Genomic DNA, 27,848 nt, shown 5'->3' with positions numbered 1-27,848 from the left:
CCTTTGTTCCTAAAATAGCTTCTACTACTGTGTGTCTCCTGACCTTGTCTTGTATGACCATATTTTCTGCCTTAGAATATAGACTCCTAGACTCAGGTTTAAATCTGTAAGGTCTTGAAACAATATCCAGTATATAGTAAGGGCCTAATAAATAGTAGATAATTACAAGTAGTCAAGTGGCCCAAAATATCTGCCCACGTTTATGTAAATAAGGTCTTTTTTCCTTAGTTGGTGTCTTGTCTTGCGTGAGATACCTGGGTACTGTTATTTAGAAGGTGTTAAGTATAACAGTACTTATTTTGCAATGCTTGAATCTTATGCCGCTTTATAAAACATTTTTGTGTATGTATTCCTTATCCTAAAACTTTTAAGCTTGGTGTGGGGTGACTATCTTTTACTCTTATAGATTTCAGAACTGATTTTTAGCTTTCCTAAGTGATTTCTTTAAATTTATTCCATTTTCGCCTGGATTTTATTGTCCCATATGGAAAGAAAATGTCATATTATATAGGTGTCACATACCCAAAACAGCAAGTTACAACGTGAGAATTTTAAAGTAATGACAGCTAAATTACTTTTTTATTAAATGCTGTGAACTTTAATAACAATGTAAGTTGAAATTTTCTTCTAAAATCTCTTTTCACTTTGCTATTCTTCCCCAAGGACTCTAAAACATTAGCAGCAAAGGAAAAAGAAGTTACAAAGATAACAGAGGGGCTGCACAGCCTTCAGGAAGCCAGTCACAAGGATGCTGACGCTTTGGCCGCTGCCCAGCAGCACTTCAATGCTGTTTCTGCTGGCTTGTCCAGCAATGAAGATGGCGCAGAAGCAACTCTGGCTGGTCAGATGATCACCTGTAAAAACGACATAAGTAAAGCTCAGACTGAGGCCAAGCAGGTACGCACAGACACTGAGCACGGGTGGGAATGGCTGCAGTTTGTGAGAAGCTACTTTTCACATAGGTTTTGGGTTGCTACAAAATCTTGAAAATAATTAGTTGAATGTCAAGGAATTTTTGTTACTATACATCGCTAGTCTCTAGTGGAAACCCTCAGGGCACTCACTGTTACGTATTGGTGACCTTCGGCTGTCAAGTGTGATTCCATAAGTGCTGTGCTATGAAGCGCTGCTTGGAAGTATGCATGGATGCTTCTTCAGTAAGCGAAGGAGCCACCTCAACATGCTTGGAGACATTTGTATGTTTTATTAATCCTAATCCGCTTAGAACATTTGAATTTGCAATATTTGTATTTTTTTCATTCAGAAATGTCAAGCATAAAGCTTGTCAGAACTCAGTACTATAAAAATTTGAAATTCATGTTTAACAAACTTACTCTGAAGGACTTAGTAGAAGCTGATCTGTCACCATTCAGTCATAGACTGAGAACATTATTGATTGTACGGCCTGAGTATATATTCAGTTATGTACCCTGAGAATAAAAGTGGCTTTAAGAAGCAGTGTTCAATTGTATAAATTCACACGGGTCAAAAGTAGTCACCAGCCGGGCGGTGGTGGCACATGCCTTTAATCCCAGCACTCGGTAGGCAGAGGCAGGCAGATCTCTGTGAGTTCGAGGCCAGCCTGGTCTACAGAGCGAGTTCCAGGACAGCCTCCAAAGCCACAGAGAAACCCTGTCTCGTAAACCCCCCCCCCAAAAAAAAATAGTCACCATTGAATATCAGACTTTTGGCATTAAATTTCTGTCAGTGTACCTTCTCTTCTATGTATTGTCTTACACAGCTTCTTTGCTGTTGACAGACAGGATTCACAGAGATATGCAGATAAGGTTAGAAACACAAGTTGAAGAGAACAAAATAGTGATATGTAACCGCTGGGGGGGGGGAATTTTTAAGTACTGAGAGTTATTCTCATGAAGTTTCTCAACTTTGTTTATGTGTCAGACTTCATGAGTACTAAAAATAGACTTGTACAGAATTACTCATATGTTAGTATTTTTGAGACAAGGATACAGAGAAGTTAACTTTTTGAGTATTAACCCAGGAGACTGCACGGGTCTATTTTCAGTTCTGATGTTTCCTCGTTGAATGGATGTGAGTCTGCAGCTGTTTCGTCACTACGTTGCCCGCCTCATGGCCTGTCCCACCTTCTGTTACAGGCGCAGATGAAGCTGAAGCACGCCCAGCAGGAGCTAAAGAGTAAGCAGGCAGAAGTTAGGAAGATGGATAGTGGCTACAAGAAGGACCAAGAAGCTTTTGAAACGGTGAAAAAAGCTAAGGAGAAACTTGAGACCGAAATGAAGAAACTCAATTATGAAGGTGTGTCCTAAGTGTTTAAAACTGGTGTTGGTCTGTTTTCACTTTAGTAGGCATTCAGTTCATAGTTGTTTCTTGGATCGAAAGCTGTATGGCTTTGATGTTAGAAGCATGTCGATTTGATACGTGGGAGATTTACATTTTGTTGGAATACTTGAGCCAGGTGGTGATGTGTCCAAGACCTGCTCTGAAGCCCCTTCTCATTTACTCCTCAGAAAACAAAGAGGAAAGGCTTCTGGACACGCACAGGCAGCTCTCACGCGACATCGGGAATCTGAAAGGAACTTACGAAGCTCTCTTGGCCAGATTTCCCAATCTTCGGTTTGCATACAAGTAAGAGATTTAAGCTGTAAATAACCAACACACATCTTTACTTATACTGGAAGGCAGTCTGGAAATTTTGCATGAGATTTTTAAGTTACATTTCTTTATTTTGTATTCTTTCCTTAAATATTAATTAAAGTGTATCAAATGTTGGATGTATGTGTGGGGGATTCTTTTGAAAATAACTGACTGGTATCACTTAAATCAAACAGGGTGATTTAGTCTCCCTCTGCTCAAACTGCCTACACAGCTCTTCTGTCATTACTGTCGAAGCCTCTGATTTGTCTTACTACATGGGATTTTTATGTCTTTTTTTTTAATGGCAGTATTGAACATTGAATCCTGGATGTCAGGCATGAGAGGGAACCACCCCCTGAGCTCTAGCCTTTGTCACGGCATTCTTAACCACAATCATGTAGTAGAAAAATGGGAACACCAATATTGTTTGCTGAACATTTGCTGAAAGGGACTGGAGAGGTGGCTTGTGTTTAAGGGAACAACACACTGCTTGTTGAGAGGGCCTTTTTAAATTTTGGTTTTTATAAAACCATACTAATTTGTTTGCTTAGAGGTCTTAACTAAGGTACTACTATATTTACCTGAGATTAATTTTTAGCAATTTCTGTGTTTCTAGAGATCCAGAGAAGAACTGGAATAGGAATTGTGTGAAAGGACTTGTAGCTTCTCTGATAAGTGTGAAAGATAATTCTGCAGCCACAGCTTTGGAATTGGTGGCCGGGGAACGACTCTACAATGTTGTAGTAGACACAGAGGTAAAGTAATTTTAATGAAAGAAAATTTAAAATTAATACTTAGCCTGAAAATTCATATACTACTAGAAAAATTTTGTGTCTTTTTTATCTTTTTCTTTAGCTCTCCAAGCTGCTTAATCTTTATGTAATAGAATTAATCAGTTATTTTTGATAACCTTAATTGCATTTTCTGTTTTGGTTTTGCTGTACAAATTTATATTTAAAATTTTTAAAGGGAACTGAATGCCATTTTTTCCATTACTCTCACATTGGATTTATCTATATTTTTCAGTTCCCACTATCCTTGTTCCTATAAATTAACCAGAGTCCATCATCTTATATTTTATTTTTTAGATTTATATTTTAGCTTTAATTTGTGTGTGTTATTTGTCTGCACAAACTTGACATATGTGTGGTACCTGCAGAAGCCAGAAGAAAGTGTCCTGTACATTTTATCTCTAGATTCACTTAGCTTTTCATATTACAGATATCTACCCACTTAGCTGCTTCTGTGCATTTGATCCCTCTCCTTGCCACTTACCTTCTACTCTATAACATTTTTTTCCTTTTAGGATTCTGTATATACATGACATCGTGCAGTGTTTTTGTTTGTTTGTTTGTTTTGTTTTTGACTTAGCAAAAACACCTCCCAAGTTCATTCAAAGTGGCCAAAAAGGTCATCATTTCCTTTAGTAAGGCTGAATTATAATCTATTTTATATACTTTTAAAATTTACTTCTTTGACGAGATCAGGCGCATTCAGGGTGGTATGGCCATAGATTAAAATTTGCTTCTTTGAGATAAGCACACCACAGATATATTTGATGGTGTATTCCTAAACTTTCATATATTCTATTTTAATGTTTTTTAGTCATCATTAGTAATTTTTCTTAATATTTCCAATGCACATTTTAGGTCACTGGTAAGAAGCTACTAGAAAAGGGGGAATTGAAGCGTCGATACACAATAATTCCTCTCAATAAAATTTCAGCCAGATGTATTGCTCCAGAAACTCTGAAGGTTGCTCAGAATCTTGTAAGTCTCATTTTGTCTTAATTGAATGTTTAATCTCTTTTGATTTCAGAAAACACTAATTGTAAGGGACATGCTCATGTAGGATCCCAGTCAACTGATGAGGTAGCCCTGTTACAGGGCACCTACATTGAGAGAATAGATGAGAACAAGGAAACACAATTAACTTACCATGCATTTTTAGTTTTTGATTTTTCTGCCAGGCAGTGGTGGCTCACACCTTTAATCCCAGTACTTGGGAGACAGATGCATGTGGATCTCTATGAGTCCAAAGTCAGCCTGCTCTACAGAGCAAGTTCCAGGACAGCCAGGGCCACACAAAGAAACACTGTCTCAAAACAAAAACAACAACATAAAAACAATAAGGTTTTCTTTTTTATTATTTCTTTTACTTATTATGTATGTGTATGACTGAATGTCATATGCTTGTGCTCTTGAAGGCCAGAAGAGGATGCTGGACCCCCTGGACCTGGGGTTACAAACTTCCTGCTGTGGGTGCTGGGAACCCAACTGTCCTGGAGGAACGGCCGTCTTCTGAACAGCTGTCTTCCCAGCTCCCTACATGGGTGTTGAATGCTGGTTAAAAGCATGAAGCTAATGACATTTTAAAAACAAAATTAGCTTATAACTGAGCTGTTTTTAGAGGCTGAAAAAAATTATGTGAAGCCCAGAACTAGCACTTATTATAGTTAAGATACTAAGCAGATAGCCAGTGTATTTAGGGTTACTTGGAAAAATTTCAAGATATTCTTGGAGTTGAAAGTGTTTGTTTTAGCCTGTGTCAGTGATGTTCACGAACTTATTTTGCCTGCAGTTAAGCCTGGTTTAGTAAGCTGGAGAATTTCTTCTTGGCAAAGGCACTTCCTCTTAGAGCTTGTGGCCAGGCCTGTTTGTCTGCTGCCTCAGAAGACCCCTGTGACCCACAGCCGCTCCTGTGCTCTGCTGTTGTATAACCATGTTTGGTTCTTTTAAAAAGATGGGCAAGTGGGACATTGCAAATAGAGTTCACGAAGAGACCAGGACTGGGCGTAGAAGACACAGCTTTGCCCGCCCGGCCTTTTTATGCTTTCAGTTACTTCAGTTACTCATTGTTTATTTCTGTAATCCCAAAGTGACTACTGCAGTACAAATTGAATAAGAAAGCCTTCACCGAGACAGTCGGATTACTAATTGAAACAAAGCACTTTCTGTAACTGTGTGGATAAAGAGATTATTTTACTTTAGTTAGTGGTTGTATTTGTATAACCCATTTAGATGTACAAACTTGGTATTGCCTTCTTGATAGAACTTGATAGTGCTGTGTACTTAAACTATTTAAGTTAGTAATAGAGCTTTCAGTGTTTAAAGTTGTGTTTTTAAATGAAAAGTTAATACTGGATATATATAATGTAAATCTTTATTGTATATAGCTGATCTTACTACTTTGTTTAATAATACTTCAAAGAAAATAGTGTGTCTTGTGTTATATCTTTTGTTTTCCTGCAGGTTGGTCCTAACAATGTTCATGTAGCTCTCTCCTTGGTTGAGTACAAACCAGAACTTCAGAAAGCAATGGAATTTGTCTTTGGAACAACATTTGTTTGTAACAACATGGATAATGCCAAAAAAGTGGCCTTTGATAAAAGGATAATGACTAGAACTGTAACTCTTGGGGGTGACGTATTTGATCCCCATGGGACATTGAGTGGAGGTATGTTGTGTATCCACTGTGTGGACAGTTCTGTGGTGAATAGTTTCTGCCTCTGTCTCTGTCTCTCTTTGTCCCTATCTCCCAGGTTCTTTTTTAAAGTACAGAATAGTGCTAAAGCCTTCCAGTGGATTATGGAATGCTCTCATGGATCAACCCAGTAGATTATCCTCTAAAGCATGCCCCTGTTCCGTCTGTGCTTAGGCTGTTTCATTCACTGACGTGCTATGTTAGTATAGTCTTGCTTGTACGTGTTCCTGCATACTTTTTGCTTAGTTGCAGTCACAAAAAAAGACAGTTTTTTTTTTTTGTAGTTTCTTAGCCTACCTACCCATTTTCTCAGGAAATTAAATAACTCACAAACGATTATGTTCTAATGCTGTGTTCCAGTAATATAATAACAGTGAATGATATTTATTTTTCACCAGGTAATGTAGCACAAGTTCTAATAGGTCTTAATAATAAAGCCTGGAGTCAGATATTAGGGGGTGAAAGCTGAAAGATCAGAGAAGCAGAGCAGCCAGCCACTAGAGCTCTTCCCTCTGCAAATCTCCAGCTGTCTCTGTCAGCCTTACATTCCTCTCTCGGCCCAGCCTGTTTCCTCCTCCTGAGTGCTGGCATTAAAGGTGTGTGCCACCATGCCTGGTTAACTAGTGGCTAGCTCCGCACACTGATCTCCAGGCAAACTTTATTTGTTAGAGTACAAACAAAATACCACAACAAGGAACTATTGAAGACGGTGTTGTCTAGTACAGTAGCCACAAGTAACTTTTCACATTTGATAAAATGAGTAATTTTCTTACTTGGACTAGCAGCTTTTCAGTGGCTCGGTAATCACAAATAGTAATTAGATTATACATGTATAGTACAGTCTATAAAGCCTTATCCTATGGGCCTTAAATATATAATTAATCCATATAACAACTTTAAGATAGGAATATATTAAACATTCCTAATACGCAGTAGCAGAAATTTAAAGAACACCAGTTAAATAACTTAGTGCTTTGCAACATTTGGAGTTGGAATCCTAGTAGTCAGGTTGCAGCTTGTATTCTTGACCCAATTTAATCAGTGGTTAACAGTGTTTCCTGCTCTTCCAGAGGATCAGAGTTTAGTTTCTAGCACCGAAGTCTGGCAACTTACAACTAACCACATGCTCCAGGGGATCTCATGCCTGCTTCTGGCCTTGAGTGCCACTGGACTCACAAACACACACAATATATGTATATAAATAATAATAAACCTTAGAAAGAGATTTTTGCTGTCACATCCTTTCTACTGTAATTCTCTTAGAAAAGAACATTTGGTAAATGTGTGGTAACTTAATATCCAAAACCTCTGTTAATTTGTTTCTATCCAGGTGCCAGGTCCCAGGCAGCTTCCATTTTAACCAAGTTTCAAGAACTCAAAGATGTTCAGGATGAGCTCAGGATCAAGGAGAATGAGCTACATGCTCTAGAAGAGGAACTAGCAGGTCTTAAAAACATTGCTGAAAAGTAAGGCTTCTGCATGATAGAAAATCATTGGAAATTGACTGTGTTTGATTTTATTTTTAATTTTAGAGCACATATTGAATCTAGTTTTTTAATTATTTTTTTCTGATTTAAAAGCATGTCTGTTAAAAAGAAGTTAACAGAATCTAATTAAGCAAATAGGGAAAAGATCCTCTTTCCTTGAAAACTATGTGGCATTGGTGTCCAGCTAAGCTTGGTGGGGAGTGACTCGAGAGGACATTTGAGACCTTGATTTGACTTTCCTCGGTGTGGCCTGGCCTTTCAGGTGTCAGCACTAAACGAGCTGTGTGTGTCCTTCAGATACTGAGATCGTTGTGTTGCCTAGAGGAAGGAGGCAGACAAACTCTTGTCAGAGAGTAAGCAGTAAAGTTACTTGTTTTTTTTTAATTCGCATCCATGTAACAGGTTTTCCTGTGGTACTTTCATTCATACCTGGTTTTGGTGGCTCCGCCCATCTTTTCTCCCCACAGAGCTCCTCCCCGTCTCTCACCCGCTCCTCGTGTGCGCTGCTGTCCTGTAGTCCCCTCCATGTCCATGTCACATGCGTTTTGTTGTTCTCCATGCTCTTTCCTCAAAACCTTTTCATTCCTCGTGGCAGTCTTAATAGTCTTGTGGCACACGCCCCCATTCCTCATCCAGATATGTATATAGAGAGAGGGTTAGAAGCTACATGAGAGAGACTGGAGTATTTATCTTTGTGATCCTGGGTCTCCTCACTCACTTAATGTTTTCCAGCGCCATCAATTGACTTGTGAATTCTATAGTGTACATCTCGTGAGAGAACACCGAGGTCGCTTCTCTTTTCTTGTGCATTCTGTAGTGTGTGTACATCTTGTGAGTGGACACCAAGGTGGCTTCTCTTTTCTTGTGAATTCTGTAGTGTGTGTACATCTTGTGAGTGGACACCAAGTTGGCTTCTCTTTTCTTGTGAATTCTGTAGTGTGTGTACATCTTGTGAGTGGACACCAAGTTGGCTTCTCTTTTCTTGTGAATTCTGTAGTGTGTGTACATCTTGTGAGTGGACACCAAGGTGGCTTCTCTTTTCTTGCTGTTGTGAGTAAAGCAGCAGTAAAACATAGATGTGCAAATATCTGAGTAGGTACCCGGGAATGTTCTCTTAGAGTGAACTTTTGGGTAGATGTAGGATGGTCATGCATACTTCAGATTTGTTTTTTGAGCTAGGCTCACATGACGTAACCCTATGCCCAAGAATGTACTCTTAGAGTGAACTTTTGTGTAAATGTAGGCTGGTCAAGCATACTTCAGATTTGTTTTTTGAGATAGGGTCACATAATGTAGCCCTGACTAACCTGAACTCAAGTGCTGAAATGAAATCATGCCACCATACCTGGTATGCATGCCCCCTTTTGACATCACCTGTTTATAATTCAGATACCAGATAGATGAATCTTTGTTTCCCAAAATTGAGATGAATTTCACCTCTTTATTTCTCTTGACATTATATACTCAAATACATTCGACTGAGTGATTTGTGTGTGCCAAATACCCTTCATATGAAAGTAATTAAAATATTTCTGCCTTCCTCTTTTTTATATCTAAGAAAAATCATAAATTGCTAAAAATATGTTAAATAGTTCTACAAAGCAAAAGGTAAATCTGGAAAGGAAGTAGGAACTACCCAGGAAATAGGAGGGACTGAGATTTTGGTAAGATGACCATGAATAGCCTTGCCAAACACAACCACTACGCAAACACCGTAACGGTGTGTGGATGGCCCTGTGGTCACCTAAGAGGCTGTGCTTGCCATATGACCTGCAAACTTACGCAATTGTCATTTCTCCATTCCCTCTGAAGATGATAAGCAGGGATTGATAAAAACACTTGGTTTACAATTACAAGACTGGACACATGTAAAATAAATCTAAGAAGTAAAATGATTTGTGTAAGTAAGTAGCATTTAATTTTTGAAGTTTAAAATTGCACTGACTTGAGATCTCTGTATATATGGATGAGATAGATCTTCATGTACCATTAGAGTGGACACTCCAATATGAAAATACCCATCCCCCCACATCTTCGTTTACCATAATGAATTGTAGAGTAACTGAAATTTTTTTCCCTGTGAAAAAGATGCAGGAAGCTTTAGCCAGGTGCTGGCGAGTTTGTAGTGTTTTAGGCTTCACGGTGCCCATTTCTTTCAGGCCTGGGAGATTTCTCTTCAGGCCTGCTTATTAACTAGTCGTAACACTGAGGTAAAAGAAACTGATTGGGAAAATTTAGGAATGTAAGAATCAGCAAAAACCATTCTTGTGTATTATATCAGGACATTGATACATAATTTTCTTCAGAATTTCTGTATTTTAATGACTGGAGTGGAAAGTGCTGTCTTATTTACTGTCAAGTGGTTTCAGGTAAAAATACTCAAGACAGTGTTTGTATTTGTGTTAATCCTTTTTTCCTCGAAGCTTATGAATTTCTGGTGACTACGGTATGTTGTGAATTTATATGAATTTGAAATTTCATTGTAACTGTTTGCTAAGAGATAAGGAGCCAGAACATGGGTAGAAGTATAGGCCTATTGCAGATGCTTGTGGTGAATACACGACTTCTTTTTTTAATAATAAATTTTATTTAAATTAGAAACAGTCTTATTTTATATGCCAATCTTAGTTCCTTCTTCCTCCCATCCTCCAATGCCTCCCATGGGACTCCCCATTTCATTCCCCATATACTTCCCAGGGAGAGTGAGTTCAAGAGGGATCATCAAAATCTGTCAACTCATTTGGGGCAGGGCCTAGGTCCTTCCCCGAATACACGACTTCTTAAACTGTCAGTTTCACCATGTAAAATGTAGGTAACAGTATTATTACTGACATCTGAAAATGGGAACTAATAATTAGGTGCCAGATTTGGAACATTTCATGTAATTAATGTAAAACTAATTGTCATTAGTTTTATTTTTGTAATAATTAATGGCTGTGTATACGTATTTATAGGTATATTTATACACTTATTCTAAGATGACGTTTAGTGTTTTCTGAAATTAAGAGTTTTTTGAAAATAGTTATTTGGGGTCTTGATCATTTACTGTTTACTTCAGTGCTGCTGTTAGCTTTCCATGCTAACAATTAGCATGTCATTCTATTTATATGGCATGAGTTTATTTTATTTGTATTGCATATGAGTTTATTTCAGTTAAGAGCCTCAAGTTTAAATGCATGTCCCAAATGCCAGGGGTGTTTATTAACTTGTCTTTATAGGTATCGTCAACTGAAACAGCAGTGGGAGATGAAGACAGAGGAGGGAGATTTGCTGCAAACCAAACTTCAGCAAAGCTCTTATCATAAACAACAAGAAGAATTAGATGCCCTTAAGAAAACCATTGGTAAGATGAAAACTCGCTGTGCCTAATCTCTTTGTATTGTCCTCCTTTCCTTCACACACAGAAGATTTAAAGATTTCTGCAGGACAAGTTCAAGTTCCATTTCCAGAACAGCCATGTTGCTTTAGAAAAGTCAAACTCTGGCTCCTAGTTTTCCGAAAACTTTGCTGAAATTCATTCAATTTGTAAGGTTTTGTCTATGTTATTAAATTAGCCATGTTTAATTACCTTGTGATTCAGAGGAAAGTGAGGAGACATTAAAAAACACCAAAGAAATCCAAAAGAAAGCCGAAGAGAAGTATGAAGCATTGGAGAATAAAATGAAAAATGCAGAAGCCGAAAGAGAGAAAGAGCTGAAGGATGCCCAGAAAAAACTGGATTGTGCCAAAACAAAGGCAGACGCATCCAGCAAGAAAATGAAAGAAAAGCAGCAGGTAAGAGCCTCCCTTCAGTGGGTGGCAGTCCTTTTAAACTGGCATAGAGCCGAAGGTGAGAGGTGTCAGTGGCTGGCCGTATTCACCAGTGGTGATTCCAAACTCTCAAGCACCTTGTGTAAATTGTAAATTATGTATATTACAAGCCACACAGTGTTCCTGTAAACCCTGCAATTGAGAGTCATGGAAATCATGTGGTGTGGCATGTGTTATAACAGGTTACCTTTGTGGATATGCACTGTCAGAAACTGAAGAAAAGGCATTTTATATTTACAAGGTGTCTTAGGATTGTAGACTTTTCCTCAGTATATTTTGAGTAGTGCCAGAACTGGTATTTGAACTTTTTTATGTCTCCAAAGTAATCCCTGCACTCTAAACTTGCTTTTTTATCCAGCTTAAATTTTTTTCATTAAATAGTTTTGCAATAATTCTTTAGTGAACTAATAGTCTGTATTGGAAAACAAAATCAAGAAACAAAAGGTAGTTGTCACTATTGCATATGTTATGCAGAATTTTAATACTTTGCTTTAGTATAACTAAAATTTACACATTTTTAAAGGGAAATAAACTTTTCTTTTTCTTCTGAGAGCTTGGTTTGTTGGTAGTTGAATACTGAGTAGTTAGTCTTACATGAGAACACTGTTAATTTTTATCTCTGTATGGCACTAAATGCTGTGTTTCTGTAGGAAGTTGAGGCTATCACTCTGGAGCTGGAAGAGCTTAAAAGAGAGCATGCGTCTAACAGACAGCAGCTTGATGCTGTCAATGAGGCCATCAAAGCCTATGCAGGTCAGATTGAGACGATGGCAGCAGAGGTGGCTAAGAACAAGGTAAGGCTGCTACCAGGTTAGAGAGGTGAAATAACACTCACAGAAAGGATTTGGCTTTGGCTTCAAGGAGCACACTGAATGAAGCAGATTGTCCTTTGGGTTAGAGACTTACCAACACCACAGATGACTGCATGTTGGGGAATCTGAGAGGCCAGGCCCCAAGGCTAGAGATGTACTTCATGGAAGAGGGCTTCTAGCAGAGCTCTGGTCCCTTCCAGATGTCAGAAAGGAGTTTGAGTAATTCACAGCAGTGGTTTCAGTCAGGCAAGCTGTGGTTCTCGGGCTTGGTGTTGGGGGTGGGGCTTGCAGTGTGACAAAGAAAGGAAGACTCTTGTTAATGGGAACTTACAAGATGTGGGGACATATCCAGTTAAGGTGTGCCCATTATCAGAAGGAAGGACATATCCAGTTAAGGTGTGCCCATTATCAGAATAAAGGGACATATCCAGTTAAGGTGTACCCATTATCAGAATGAAGGATATGTCAAGGTCACCCTCTGTCTCCTAGAATCTCAGAACCTGAGCCTGTAAGTTTCTTAAGAAAGTGGGAATTATGTCCCCTGCTACTTTCTTGCTATTACTCACTTGGAGAGTCCGTTAGAGTTCCAGATTCATAGATTTTGGGGCGAGGGGGCTTGCCATTTGCTGCTTAGCAGCTTTGAGAAGGGGCCAATATGGGTGGACGTGGTGTAATTAGCCCTGGTCTGGAACTCAGCACTCATCTACTTAGAAAATATTGACCTAAGCTGACTGACTTAGTGTTTTAGGTATTTTTTACTTATGATCAGAGTGTGGGGTGAAATGGGGATTCCAGACAGTTAAGAAATGACATCAGGGGTTCAGCCTGAGTCTACTCAAACAAATCCATACAGGAAAGTAAGTGAACTGAGTTTAAAGAAAAACAAACAAACAAACATTAACTGTTTTCTAGAAAGGATTGATCACTAGGAGGTTAAGAGAATTCTAAGGCATATAAGAATAATAGAAAAAAAAAGTGTTATCCTCAGGCCTGAGGTGATGATCCTCAAATAATAGCAAATCTGCCTTGGGGCTCCACTCTACCCATAGGGCTGAGGACCAAGGAAGTCTAACTGTAGAAATGTGGACTAGGTAACGGTTTAGGTTTGCCAGCAAAAGCTATCCACAGAAAGGCTGAGTATGTGTCGTGCCTGCTGGGAAATAAATTTCTGCGAGCACTGGCCATTGGGTAATACTCAGCCTGGAACTAAGTGAAACCTCATGCTCAGATGCCAGGTAGAGCCATGCATGGTACTGTCCCCTATTCATAGCAAGCCTGCCTTTGAGACAAGCACACTGAGCAGCAGACACACCCCTTCTGTCTATAGCATCTACTCCTACTTCTGCAATATGACCTTCACTTTTCAAGTGTTTGAGTTTTTAGTTGAGACGTCATTATTAATGATATGAGTTTCATGTTTTTTCATACACATTTTATTAACACATTATTACATATGTTAATAGCAGAATGATTTGTAACTGCTCCTTTTCTGACTAAGAATTTACTATTTGCCTCAGTTTTATGGCTCATGTTGATTGAATATTTTATAGTTTCTGTTCAATTTTCCTTTCCTACTTCCAAGATAAATTTTCCCTTTTGATGTTCTGATAGCCCTAATTTTGATCATGTATTTTTTTATCTTAATTCCTTCCTCTGCCTTTTCCTATGTCCTGTCAACATCATATTGTTTTTCTTTTAATAGGAAACTGTAAAATAGATAAATTGCACTTCAAAGGTTGTTCAGTCAGGCTTTACCTTAAAAATGACTTTCTTTTGCTGATAGCAGATAAGCATGCTCCCTAGGAGCTAAGGGAGGAAATGAGCTTCCTATTGACTAATGGGCTCGAGATAAACAAGATTAGAACGCCATTTCTGCTCAGTCTGAAGTGACAGAGCTCACGTGTTTTCTACCAGTCATACCTGCGGTGCGCTTGCAAATTAGCGTGAGATTCTTCGTAAGTGTGCCCCTAAGACTGTATGGTATTTCCCCTTGAATGTGTCAGATTTTACACACTTTCATTCTCTTTTTCCAAGACTTTTAAGAACTAAAATGTCTCTAGATTTTACCATGAGTTTTGAATGTCCTTCCTACATGATTAATGTACACAGCTAGGCACTGTACTTAGATTAGGTAGCTCTGAGCACATCTAAAAATCTGAGGTAGAACACTGTCCTCCAGAATTGCATTGTTTCCCCAATTGTCTCCACCCCCCACCCCCTGTCTAAATTATCATTGGTTTGTGATTTCTTGAGATCATTTCTTGGAGTCTGTTGTAGTTAGGGATGATTCTGTTGCTGTGAAGGGACACAAAAGTTCTCAGCAACTCATATAAAGGAAAACATTTATTGAGTGGCTTCCATTTTCAGAGGTTTAGTCTATTATCATGGGATGACAATGTGGTGTGCAGGCAGATATGGTGCCTGAGAGACAGCTGAATGTTCTACATCTGGGCTTTCAGGCAACAGGAAATGGTCTGTTTCACTGGGTGTGACTTGAGCACACATGAGACCTCAAAGCCTACCTCCAGAGAGACACACTTTGTACAAAACCACACCTTCTCCAACAAGGCCACACCTCCTAATAGTTCCACCATAGTCTTTTGACAGATTACTCTATTTAACTTAGTTTTCTCTTGATCTTTTTTCCTAACACAAATATAAGTCTAGCTAGGTTTTGTTTTGTTTTATGTAAACATCCCCAATGAGTTTGTGATCTGATATTTACCAAAAGGACATTTAAAATCTGGGGTGAAGCAGGAGCTTGAGGGAGTTAACTAGCATACTACACCATGCTGTAATGAGGACTCGGGAAGTTAGGTAGCCTCCCTCCCTAGGGAGCAGGGGGTAGTGAAAGTCAGGGTAAGAAAATTCTCTTCTCAACTGGTCTTTCAGTAAAAAGGTTCTCATCATTTCTCAGTTGACTGCTGTGTTAAAATCAAGAGCTGTGACATTCTGTTGCCACTGGTCATCTCCATCACCTTACATCTGCGCAAGGGGAAAGTCATAAATCAGCCTGCCCTGTCTTGAGCACTTATCTTTGTCCTTCCTAGATATATGTTCTTTGAGGATCTGTCAGCTTGTCTTCTTGTTAGCTACTCAGACTGCACCTTTTAAACTAGAGGCGTAGCAGGTCAGCTTTAAGTAGTCCCTCCTCCCAGGCATTTCATCCTACCTATACTGCATACAGTAAAAGCTCTCATTTCCAGCATGAATTGTGTACCAGCCTGGTTCGTTTACGGGTAAGCTGAGTTTTACCTTGTGCTTGGATTCATTTTCTGTGGGTTTAGCATGTAAAGTGTTACATAGCCGTTTACCTGTAGTCACGTTGACATGGCTTCTAGAAGTCTGTCAGACAAACTTGGAGAGGTATTAAAATGCTTATGACTTTGTGTTCTTTAATTCTTGTTGTTTTAGGAATCAGTAAATAAAGCTCAAGAAGAGCTGACAAAGCAAAAAGAAATAATAACAGCCCAAGACAAGATCATTAAAGAAAAATGTGCAGAAGTGGCAAAACACAATTTGCAAAACAATGATTCTCAACTTAAAATCAAGGAGCTAGACCACAGCATTAGCAAACATAAGCGGGAAGCCTACGATGCTGCTGCGAAGGTATGGCTATGTTGTTTACAACCTGGATGATTAAGTTTTTATTTCTGAGCTCTCGAAAAATTCTAGTAACTGTTCAGTGGGAAACTTGGTACAAATGACAGAACCATAGCCTAAAATCTCTTTGAATTTATAGCTGTGTTAACTGCTTTTCACTAACAATCAGCTTTTCAGTAAATGGCCCAAATGATTTGTTTTTTAAATTTAATTGTAGACATTTATTCCTCTTTATGAAATGTATTCCTATATTATTGATATCCAATAGGATTGGCATTTTTATTCATACTCAATGGTAGAACTTATTAGTAATGATAATATATATTCTTTATTACAAGTTGAATTTGAAGAACTCACAAAAAATATGTACATGGGTCTCATTTTTTATTTTTGGTTGTGTGGCTAACCTTTTTAACGGCTGAGCCATCTCTCCAGCCCCATAGGTCTCATTTTAAAAGACAATGGTTTTCAGGTGTCCTTATATTCAGTTGTCAATGCTACCTATACAACTTTATTGAAAATATAGTGCTGTGTAATGCAGTTATTTTAAACTTATTCCAGGTTTTGATTGCATTTCACGTCTTGCTTTGCTATGTCATGGTACCGTAGGTATTTTAAAGAGTGTGTGGTTGCCTTTAAAGTTGTATCAGACGTTATACTAAAGATGCAGGGATAAGAAAAATGTCCACATAGTACCTTCTAAGAGCTTACAGATCATCTCAGAAGCTAGGCCATAGTTGAAAGTTTACTTTGTGGTTGCGGTGGAGGTGGTGTGGGTAAATAGATGGACAAGTATTATATTCTACTGATCAGTTGTAGAGGAAGCCATTAAGGATTATAATTTCAAGTTTGAATTGGATGTAGCGTATGAAAGGTTGACATTTCTCCTTGTCAGAAGAGGTGGAAATAGAGATAACCAACATTTGTGGCATTCTTTTTTTTCCTTAGATTATAATTCTGAGACAGTTATTAAGTAGTCACAATTAGGCTTGCATGCTTTCATCAAATATATGATTATTCCTAAGGAAGTTTCACTACATACAAACTACTTTTTGCCTTAATAGATTGTATTTAGTAAAATCTGAATGAGCCTCATCTGGCTTACATTTTAATAGAGATGTTTTGATTATACAAATGAAGCATCTTCAATCTGGAAATCCTAAGTGCTTCATAATTTAAAACTTTTTGGGTGCCAGCATGCCATAAAGAAAAACTGCACCATTTGGCCTCTCATGTACCAGGTCAGAATGAACGTAAAGAAGCAGTAAAAATGTCCTGGAAAATTGTCTTCAGATGTTGTGTGAATTTTCTGTTTTGACTTAGATCCTCTCTCCAAGATACCTCATTCTGTATGTGTAAATATTCCAAAATTGAAATAACAAAACAAAAACCAAAGCACTTCTGTACCAAAGTATTTTGGAGCAAAGGACAGGCAACCTTGTAAAGCTTTCTCTTTGACTGCTGCTGTGTGGAGGGAAGCTCCCTCTCCACGCAGTCCGTGCTTGGGTCTGTGATCCCCAGCAAAGCATCGTCCTTATTGCTGTAGATGAGCTGCCCTAGCTTTCTCTGTCTGTGTCATTGTGATTTGTTGTTTTCCCCTCCCAAATATTTGATTTAAAAGTGCTAAGCATTTAGGAAACGGATTTGAATACAATTTTAGTTCTTTCCTTTTTCATATGTGGCCAGGTATCCAAAATGTTGAATGATTATGACTGGATTAATGCTGAGAAACACCTCTTTGGCCAACCTAATAGTGCCTATGATTTCAAAACAAACAACCCCAAAGAAGCTGGTCAGAGGCTTCAGAAGTTACAAGAAGTAAAAGAGAAACTAGGGAGAAATGTCAACATGAGAGCTATGAACGTTCTCACAGAAGCTGAAGAGCGGGTAAGTCTGCTCTGTCACTGTTGGACCATAATAGAACACTGTAGCATCGTGAAGATGTATAACCTCGAAGCTGTTATTAGATTTGACCCTTTGCCTAATGTAGTGGGTTCTTATATTTAAGCTGCATAGCATGGTGGAATTTGTTTATTTTTATTAGATCATGATAACTGAGATCTAATGCCTTTTTGAAAAGGAGAATTAGAAGAAGGTACTCTGGTTAGGGTTACTCTTGCTTTGATAAGCTCTACGACAAGAGGCAACTTGGGGAGGACAGATAGGGCTTATCTGCCTTACAGGTCATGGTTTTAGCCCTCATAGAGCAAAGCCAGTGCAGCCACTCAGTTAGGGCAGGAACTCCAGGAAGCAGAGAGCACAGAGGAGTGCCGTTTGTTTTGCTCAGCATGCTCTCTTATATAACCCAGGACAATATGCCAGAGGTGGCACTGCTCACATTAGGGTGGGCTGTCTTGCTTAATCATCAATAAAGAAAATGTCCCACAGACTTGTACAGACCAGTGTGATCAAAACAGTTTCTTGCTTAATCATCAATAAAGAAAATGTCCCACAGACTTCTACAGACCAGTGTGATCAAGACAGTTTCTCAACTGAAGTTCCCTCTTCCCAGATGATTCTAGCTTGGGCAAGTTGACAAAAAAATCCTAAGAAGCACCAGTGTTCTCTGTTGATGAGCAATTAACTTCTTCCCCTTACGCTTTGTGCCTGTTCGTGTAAGAACTGAACTTACGGAATAAATAAGATAGAAATGCCGGCGGGACTGGCCCAAGAGACTGCTTGGCCTCTGAAGCTAAGGAGAAATGGGTGAGGGAGGGTTGTTAGACAGTTCTGCACTGTCAGTCATACATCGTTCCCACTGCAGCCCTCAGCAGAAAGGAAGTGGGAAGCAGTGGTTTGGAGCAGTAACTGAGGGAGTAGTTTCTCAGATACGGAGAGCACAGTCCAGGGAGACAGAGCAGTGCAGGGAACATGAAACACGAATGTGTTGACTATGTCAAGGAACTGAAAGAAACGGGGAAGACCCTGGTTCTGTACTCAGAGGATAAAGGTCAATGGCTGTATTACACAGGACATACACATCACTGGGAAGAATTAAAAGTTTATTCATTGTTCTACTAAATTGGCCTGCTTGTACTATAGTTTTCATGTGACATTTTCCACTTTGCCTGGATTGCTAGGAAATAAAGGGCTATTAATATAATGTAAATATTTTTAGGACTTACAAATTCTTGGTTCTGGGAGTTGAATTTTCCTATATATTGGTAATACGTTTAAATTTCTCATAATCTAGTTTGTATTATAGTACTGGTACATTGTATATTTCTAGTAAATATATTTCTAGTAAAAATATTGAAACATCTTTGTGGCTGACTGAATCCCAGAATGTAGAAGAAAATTTATATTTTACAAATAAATTATCTCATTTTTCCCTACAGTATAATGATTTGATGAAGAAGAAAAGAATTGTAGAAAATGACAAATCCAAAATCCTTGCAACTATAGAAGATCTTGATCAGAAGAAAAATCAGGCCCTAAATATTGCTTGGCAAAAGGTACTTGTATCCCAAAATGTAATCTCGAGTCAAGGATGAAGGATCACATCAGTAGGTTTACACTGTAAGAACAATTCAGTGTGGCTTGAATGAGGCATGTGTTCATACCTGAGTTAAAGCCTCCTAGACTTTTTAAATGTGTTTTTGTCTCGCCTTTACTACAAGACTCAGAGAAGCAAGTTTATATCACATCATTTATCGTGACTGTTAAGTTTCAAAGGACACCGTGTATCCTCTGAGAAACTATAGTTTCTTATACTGGAAGAAAGACTCAATACTCCCCAGTGTCTGCTACACCCACACAGCTGCTCAGCCCTAAAATCAGCACATCTCTTGTTGACAGTCAGCAGAAATCACGACCTTCACGATCGTTTGCTTTTCTTGCCATTTCCACAGCATTTCTATACCTCAGATCTATACAGCTCTTTAAACTTCTGTGCCAAAATACAGATTTGCAACTTCGATAAATTGAAGTCTAAAAACAAAGACAAGACTTTAAAAAATATTTTTAATTGCCATACAGTAATTACATGTTTACAGGGTATGCCTTGACATTTCACTATATGCATTATGTAATATTGACACACAGGCACTTGACATACTCACTTCAAACATTTAATACTTCCTGGTACTAAGAACATCAAAATCCAGTTTTGTTTGTTTTGTTTTAGATGTTTTGAATTTTCCATTAGTTGCAGTCGGCAATAGTTATCCTGTGATGTATCATTCCTCTCATCCCAAGGCATGCCTGCACTAGTGAACAGCTACTGTCTCTCCATCCCTTACCCAGGGCATCCTTCCTGGCTTACAATGCCTCTTCTAGTGCTTTACCCTTCATATAGGTGTTAGTTAACTTTTCTCATTGCTGTGGCAAACGGAGGGCTTATTTTGGCTCACGTTTTGGGAATGTACTTCATCACAGCAGGAACATCCTGAGGCAGGTGTAACAGACACTGGTCACATTGTACCCAGTCAGGAAGCAGACAGAGATAGCTGTGAGGTGGTCTGCTCACTCCTTAATTCATTCTAGTACTCTAACCCCTGAGCTGGTAAACACCCATTTAGGTTAGGCCTTTTTGTTTCAATTAAACCTGGCTGGAAATGCCCTTAGATAGAACCAGGGACTTGTCTCCGCGGTAGTTGTAAATCCTGTCAGGTTTCAGTCAAGATTAAGTGCTGTGTATATTTTTCAGCTATGTCCCGTTTTCATTGTGTGCTTATTTGTCAGTAGGCCCTAAGTTGGTTTCGTATTGTGACTGCATCTTTGCTGGCAGAGACTTGTCTTTTTCATGTCAATCATTTTAACTTGAGTGAGATGGTAGGTCGTTGTGGGTTTGATATGCGTTAGTGATGTTAAACATTTTTCTTGTTGGCCCTCTGAGTAGCTTTTGAAGAAATTTCTACTTGGATCATTTACCCATTTTTAAATAACGTTTTGCTCTTAAGTTTAGGTTACATGTGTATTCAATATAGTAATGCTTTGTAAGTTTACAGATGTTTTCTCATTCTTTAGGTTCTTAGTTTTAGTTTTTAAGGTCATATTCTAAATGTCCTCGTCTCTTCATAGTTTTTGATTTGAAGTCTATTATATCTGATTTAAGTATGGCTGTGACTGCTCACTTTGGATTTCTGCTTGCATGCAAAAGTTATTTTCAGTGTTCATATATATTAACTGGTAAATTGAGGCTCCTCTAGGTATTGTATCATTATATCTAGCTTTTGTCTTTATCTATCACCCCGTCTGTATCTTAAAGAAATTTTACCCCTTTGCCCTCAAAGATATTGATAGTGAAGACATACTACCTCACTCTGCTACTTTTTCTGTTCCCTAAATCTTCTTCTCTGGACATCTTTGTGGTTTGGTGATTTTCTGTGTTGGTAGAATTTTATTCTTATTTCTGTATTATTTGTATCTGTTGTGTTGTGTCGAAACGCTTGTGTTTGTTTTGTGTGATTATTATATTTAGCATCCTTTTACTTCTAGTGTAGAACTCTAAAGCAGGACCAGTTGGGTGGTAATGAATTCCCTTAGTTTGTTTTACCTCAGAAAGTCTTTGTTTCTGGTGGAAACTTTGCAGACTAGCTTTGTCTTAGTTACTGTTGTGTTGCTATGAAGAAACACTGTGACCAAGGCAATTTATAAAAGGAAGTATTTAATTGGGGCTCACAGTTTCAGAGGGCCCGTGGTCATGACAGGAAGCATAATAGTGCTGCACAGGCAGGCATGCAGTGGAAAAGTAGCTGAAAACTTACATCCTACTTGCAGGCAGGAGGCAGAGACACTGTCTGGTATGGGCTTTTGAAACTTAAAAGCCTACCCCTAGTGACATACTTCCTCTAACAAGACCACACCTCCTAATTCCTCCCAAATAGTTCTAACTTGGGACCAAATTATGAGCCTATAGGGGCTATTCTCATTCAGACCACCATACCAACTAAAATGACACCAAGGGGAGGTAAACAGTCAGACATATAGCAAGCAATAGAATTGAAGTAATGCTCAACAATTGTTGGCTACATTTTGCTCTTTCCTCATTCCCAAGGTGCACCAGTGTAACTTTGAATATTCAGCATCCAAGTCATCATTCTTCTCTTTCTCAGTATTCAATGATAAGTGACTGTGGTAGAAGCTATTAGTATTGGCATATGCATGTAGCTTTTTGTCTGAAATAATGTAAGTCCCTTTCTTAGGTCCATATTCAGGAATACTACTAGTCTTAAGCTGCACCTTTAAGCTACTTATATAATATCTGAATAATTACTTGTTTAATATCTAGAACAATTCATCACTGGTGAATCCCACAAACCTTTAAAGAATTATTTTAAAGAATGCTTCTGAAATGTTTCTATAAAATTAAAATGGATGGGATGCTATCAAACCATCTGTGTCATTATTGGTCGTTTCAAATCATGTGAAAGACACAGAGAGAAAGTGGGATGGAGAGAGACAGAGAGAGAGGAAAGCATAAAATTATAGGTCAGTCTCCTTGCATGCAGAAACTTGACTCAAGTATTATAATAAATATAGAGGTAATGATGGGTCCTAGAACCCCCCCCACACACACACAGTGGTTCCTAAATTTAGTACAAATGAGAATATTTTGTAAAATGATTTTGCTCTTTCCAGTGCAACTGATGTTATTTGAATATTTAGTGTGTGTGTGTCATCATTCCTCATTTTCTTAAATTTCAATAATAACCCAGTGTAGTTACTTCTTTTGGCTGAGATATGGTTCTCCTTAGTTAAGTCCATATTCAGTAATACTGCTTGCCACTAGGAGATTTCCTAAGAATATTTACTTTTGTATTTTGGGTGCCTACCCCTGATGAAGATTTCCCTAGAAAACATAGCTATTAAATCTTGGAGGACATGCATTTAACAAGGGGCAATCCTGGTTTCTCTGTGATATACTCACATTTGTCTTTTCAACTCGGAAGTTATTAGTCATATTTATAACATAGATGGCTAAATACTGATGGCTGTGGCAATACAGACAGGCCAGTTTCCCTAGACCTTTTCTTTCCAGCAGCACAGTGGGCCTACTGAGTTGCATGTGTATAGACTAACACTTGGAAAGTATTCTGATGCTTTAACATGTCTTTTTAATCTATTTAATCCAGGTAAACAAAGACTTTGGCTCCATTTTTTCTACCCTTTTGCCTGGTGCCAATGCTATGCTTGCACCACCAGAAGGGCAGACAGTTTTAGATGGTCTGGAGTTCAAGGTTGCCTTAGGAAATACATGGAAAGAAAACCTAACTGAGCTTAGTGGTGGTCAGAGGTAAGTAATCTTTGTAATTTGTAAATACTTATGGTTGTTTTATTATAATCACCATTTCGTTACTCTGTAATTCTGACTTGGTTGGCTGCCTTTGTAGAACTGGAGAAGCCTAATATATGGAACTTCAAACTTGGTTGAAATATCCATTTAAATTAGTAGACAGTAACAAGTAGAGCTAGAGAGATAGTTGAGTACTGAATGGGCTTCAGTGTTGGAGTGCCCGCCTAGCGTATACAGGGCCCTGAGTTTGATTCCCTTGCACTGTAAAAAAAAGACTAGTCAACCAGGTAACTAAACAAATTATAGGAGAAACAACTTGTTAAACCTTTAAAAATGAGCAAGTCATGTAGGACTCAATATCTGAAAGAAAAAAAACTGGAAAAGCCAGGCCTGCGTTTACTCAGCTTTCTCCCTAGTGACAGTTACTGCTCATCAGAACCAGGAGGGAAAAACCAGCTAGCATTTAGTAGTGTCACTGCATGCAGAACACTTGGACTCTAGTTTGTGCAAACAGCAGAGAACTAAACATTAGGTCTACATATTCCTGAAGTGAACACTGCTTTCCACAAACCCTAGAAAACCGAACAGGAGACCCTGACATCAATTTTATGAGACACATACACTCACAATAGTGCTCCTTAAAGATAGCAAAGTAGACACTAAACACAACTCAACATTTAAGAAGAATGACAAGACACCAGGTGTGATGCTGCACCTCTGTTCCCAGAACGCCAAAAGCACAGGAAAAGAAGACTGCCACAAATTTGAGACCATCTAGGTATACAGCATGAGCTACCTTAGCCTGGGCTACACAGCAAAACCCCTCTTTTAATAAGTAATAATAATACCAGCCGAGTTGCAAGAGAAGACTCAAGTGTGCTGACCTAGAGAGAAGAGTAATTCTTTAAAAGAAACAGACCTAGAAATGGTTAGATTAATAGGTGTGAAGTAAAATAACTGAATTACACAGGAAAAATACTAACAAATAATTAGAGCCAAAACCTGTTAAAAATAAACAAGTGAAAGTATAAAGATAAAATCTAACTGAAATGTAAGGGTCACAAGATAAATTAATTAGACACCATAAAATGAAGAAGAGTTAACTTGACATAGTAGTCTAATCTGCTGAGCCTAAACTGAGCCCTCCCCCCCCCAAAAAAAAATACACCAACTCAAAATCAGTTTAATGTCCTGTGGAAGCTGCCTGACACACATGAAATTTGTGTTCCAAAAATTAGAGGAAAACAGAAAACAGAAATACTTTAAGAAATAATGATACCAGATCTCCCAGGTATGATGAATTCTGTAAAGATGGCCATTTGATACAGTGAGGCATATACAAAATTACTGGAAATGTATATAGTTAAGCAACCAGCAAAAAACATATATCAGACATAAGGCAGATTTGAGACTTTAGACTTCTTACCCTAAACTTCCAGCTGGAAGTGCCAAAAGAAAATGGGTCAACCTAGAATTATGTATCGAAGAGAAATGTTCATATTGAAACCCGTAAACTTTTTCAAACAAAAGCCCATAGACTTTGGCAATTCAGAAAAATTGAAACCTGTTGGTTTTTTCTTATGAAGCATTTTGAAAAGAGATTTAATTATACATACAGTGTGTGTATATATATATATATATGTATATATAGCGAATATAGTATATATGTATTTGTGTGGGTTTATATATAATAAAAATTGTAAAGGGGTTACTAAGTTGTTATTGCTTTCTTAATAAATATATAGCGAGCCTCTTAACCTGTTATCTGGACTCCAAATAAGCATTTGGGGTCGGGATAAGTGTCACTAGTTAAAACGGAACAAGATCTAGGCCTGGAAAGATATCTCCTAGGTAGGAGCGCTGGCTGCTCTTCAGAGGACCTGGGTTTTATTGCCAGCCCCCATCACCATTTGTGACTGCAGTTGTAGCTATTAAGGTACTTCTGGCATGTGAGGCACTAGGCATGCATGTAATGTACAGACATTACATTTTTATAAGAAATAAACTATAATAATTTATTTATAAGTAATAATCTTTTTAAAAGTAACATGATCTTTGGTATAAATGCCAAATGTAATGAGAGTATTCTGTCTCATGAAAATCATGTGTTTGTGAAGAAAGCTTTGGGACGTAGAATCTTTGACTTTGAGATGAGTCTACACTATTATGTTAGGGACGCTGCAGGTTTGCTTCAGTTTTAGTAGAATGTCTGTAAATGTTTATGGCTTTACTTCCCCCAACCTTTTTTCAGGTCTCTAGTGGCTCTGTCACTAATATTGTCCATGCTCCTCTTCAAACCTGCTCCGATTTATATCTTGGATGAGGTGGACGCAGCCTTGGATCTTTCTCATACCCAGAATATTGGACAGATGCTGCGCACGCACTTCACACACTCTCAGGTAGGGACCACTCCAGAGACGTCTCAGTAGGAGTCAAATGGTCCTTTTGTTTATTTTACAGAACCAAGTCTTTATTAGTAGTCCTTGTTACATTAGGTATTTGGGATTGGGCTGGACTGTAGCTCAATGGTGGAGTTTTTGCCCCCTGTGCAAATTATCAAAAAGAGGGGTCAGTCTCTCTTGAAGGAAAGAACAAGGCATTAATACTGTTGGTTTAAGGATGATGAAGAACATAACTTAGAATTGATTTAGTGATGCTCTGTTTTCTGGAGCTGTTTGCCACAAGGATACCAATCAAATAAAACTGCTTGAATGTACGTAAGGTATCAGACACATGTGGCACATAAGGGGAACTTTGGTTTCTCTTGGCTAAAATAGAGAAATCTCTTAAAGCTAAAAAGAGCTCTTTAAAAAGATGTATTGTTGCTACAGGAGCTGTAGCTGCCAAATAAAACTGCATGTACAATTCTGGAGTCTACTCATCCCAATCACTCTAGAATATATATATATAGAGAATATATATATATTAATTAGCAGGTTTCCACTACCAGGCATGATTTCCCTCTTGTTGTGGCTCTTAAGTATAATTGGAGAGTTGTTGATTACTCCCAAGCTATGCATGCCACTATGGCACCCTTAAGATTTTCATTGCTGTGCTGGGTAGGACTGTTGGTTGCTTTTCTTCTTTGGAAACTAATATGGCACATTCTAATACCGTGAATGCTAAGTCTTACTGAAGAGGATTTCAGGCCAGAACCAGCGAGTATCCTCCAGATCCTGTGTTCAGAGTACATGGTGTCTTCAGCAGTAGGGTACCTTTCACCAGGGTCAACAATAGCCTATATAATGTTTTGGGAGTTTCTTAGACAATCCTGACCAATAAATAGGATGTTCGCATGCCTAATAGTAGTGTGTTAGTGATTAACTTTTAGGAGAGGGGAGCATTGTCAGCCCAAATGGGATAATTTCATTTCAAGTACGTATGTATACAATATTGAACTTGTATTGAACTCCCTCCCTAATTAAAGCCTAACGCCACCCACAGTTTACCATTTACCCTGCTGTTCTCTCTATCCCCCACCATCCTACCCCCATGTTCTGTTTTGACTTTTGTGGCTTCTGGGCTCCATTCAGTTCTTAAAGTCTCTTTAAGAGAGTGGACTTCATTAAAAATATGTTCTTTAATGTGTTTGCTTTCTTTCTCTTCCCTTAAGTTCATCGTGGTGTCCCTCAAAGAAGGTATGTTCAACAATGCAAACGTTCTCTTCAAAACCAAGTTTGTGGATGGTGTTTCTACAGTAGCCAGATTTACTCAAAGTCAAAATGGGAAGATTCCAAAGGAAGCAAAGTCCAAGGGAAAAGGACCCAAATGAACACATGCTAGAAGTTGAGAGTACAGACTTCTCACCTTGACCTGCTTTTTATACACGAACTTTCAAGAATTTGGGATCTAAGTTGTTTATACAATAATATTATCATTATTTTCTTAATTCTTTTTATCACTTGTAAAAGAACCGATTCCTCTTTTCTTACCTAGTGTGATTATGGTCCAATTATTGTAGCTAAGATTATATGAATGTCATCAGTTTTTTTTATTACAAAAATCTTTTTATGTATTAAGGAACCTGTGATATGCCTAGTTGGTAAACTCAGTATTCAAATCCAAAATACAAAGAAACAGATGACATTATAGGAATAATACAGCTGACAGTCATCTTTTAACTAGTTTTATTGCTAGGGGCAGTATTAATGAATTTTCTTTTGCTTATAAAATCATTTGAGTACAGAATATTTAAAGCATGTCACTGGATCAACAAAGGGAACATAGCAATTATGCATGCGCTGAGTTATTTGAGGCCTGTCCTGGGCCAGTCCTGTGGGGATACAATGCCAGATTCTCAGATGGGAAATTAAGCTTGAGAAAAATTTTCACTTTAATGATGTTGGACTATCATGTTTGTGTATGTGCGATAATTGCTTTTGAGTATTTTAATAGAAGTTTGGGAAAAAATGTGTTGTACTATATTATACTTGTATTGCTCTATCTAAAGTCCTAATATTTTTTTTTAAGGTTTTTGTCAGACTTCTTATAATCTAATCAGTAACAATTTAGTGAATATATGACATAGCAAATTAAGTGAAAAATATATTTTATAAGAGTCTAATAAACCAAAATAAATCTGTCTTTTCTAACAAAATAGATCAAAGGCTTAATGATCGATGTGATTCTTAGTGCCTTCTGCTTGTCCGGGTCAAAGGGTTAAAGCCTTTAGAAACCAGGAGGCAGGGCTGATACTCCCCTGAGATCCTCACCTGCATTCTCAGTCTCTCTAGATACATTTCCACATCAGCACCTCCACACTTGGAGCCCTCAGCTCTGATGGGATCTAATCTGATTTTA

General features: G+C 38.2%; 1 protein-coding gene across 2 annotated transcripts in view; it reads left to right on the top strand.

Moving 5' to 3' along the window:
• Nucleotides 1-27,645, top strand: part of Smc2 (structural maintenance of chromosomes 2) — a 43,762-nt gene extending 16,117 nt beyond the window's left edge. For both annotated transcript variants that reach the window (XM_040738374.1, XM_040738371.1), the window contains exons 10-25: nt 664-897; nt 2,118-2,277; nt 2,490-2,607; nt 3,233-3,371; nt 4,266-4,385; nt 5,868-6,072; nt 7,430-7,565; nt 10,805-10,929; nt 11,167-11,360; nt 12,047-12,190; nt 15,623-15,817; nt 17,498-17,698; nt 19,150-19,266; nt 22,888-23,048; nt 25,300-25,447; nt 26,662-27,645. In XM_040738374.1, the coding sequence (XP_040594308.1) occupies nt 664-897; nt 2,118-2,277; nt 2,490-2,607; nt 3,233-3,371; nt 4,266-4,385; nt 5,868-6,072; nt 7,430-7,565; nt 10,805-10,929; nt 11,167-11,360; nt 12,047-12,190; nt 15,623-15,817; nt 17,498-17,698; nt 19,150-19,266; nt 22,888-23,048; nt 25,300-25,447; nt 26,662-26,820 (2,556 nt within the window). In that variant the 3' untranslated portion in view covers nt 26,821-27,645. The remainder of the gene's footprint in view (nt 1-663; nt 898-2,117; nt 2,278-2,489; nt 2,608-3,232; nt 3,372-4,265; nt 4,386-5,867; nt 6,073-7,429; nt 7,566-10,804; nt 10,930-11,166; nt 11,361-12,046; nt 12,191-15,622; nt 15,818-17,497; nt 17,699-19,149; nt 19,267-22,887; nt 23,049-25,299; nt 25,448-26,661) is intronic.
• Nucleotides 27,646-27,848: the final 203 nt, after the last annotated feature.

This window comes from Mesocricetus auratus, unplaced genomic scaffold (assembly GCF_017639785.1).
Source record: "Mesocricetus auratus isolate SY011 unplaced genomic scaffold, BCM_Maur_2.0 Super-Scaffold_6730, whole genome shotgun sequence".
Classification (NCBI taxonomy): Eukaryota; Metazoa; Chordata; class Mammalia; order Rodentia; family Cricetidae; genus Mesocricetus; species Mesocricetus auratus.
The sequence above is the reverse complement of the archived record's forward strand: the minus strand, read 5'-3'. Positions and strand labels throughout refer to the sequence as shown.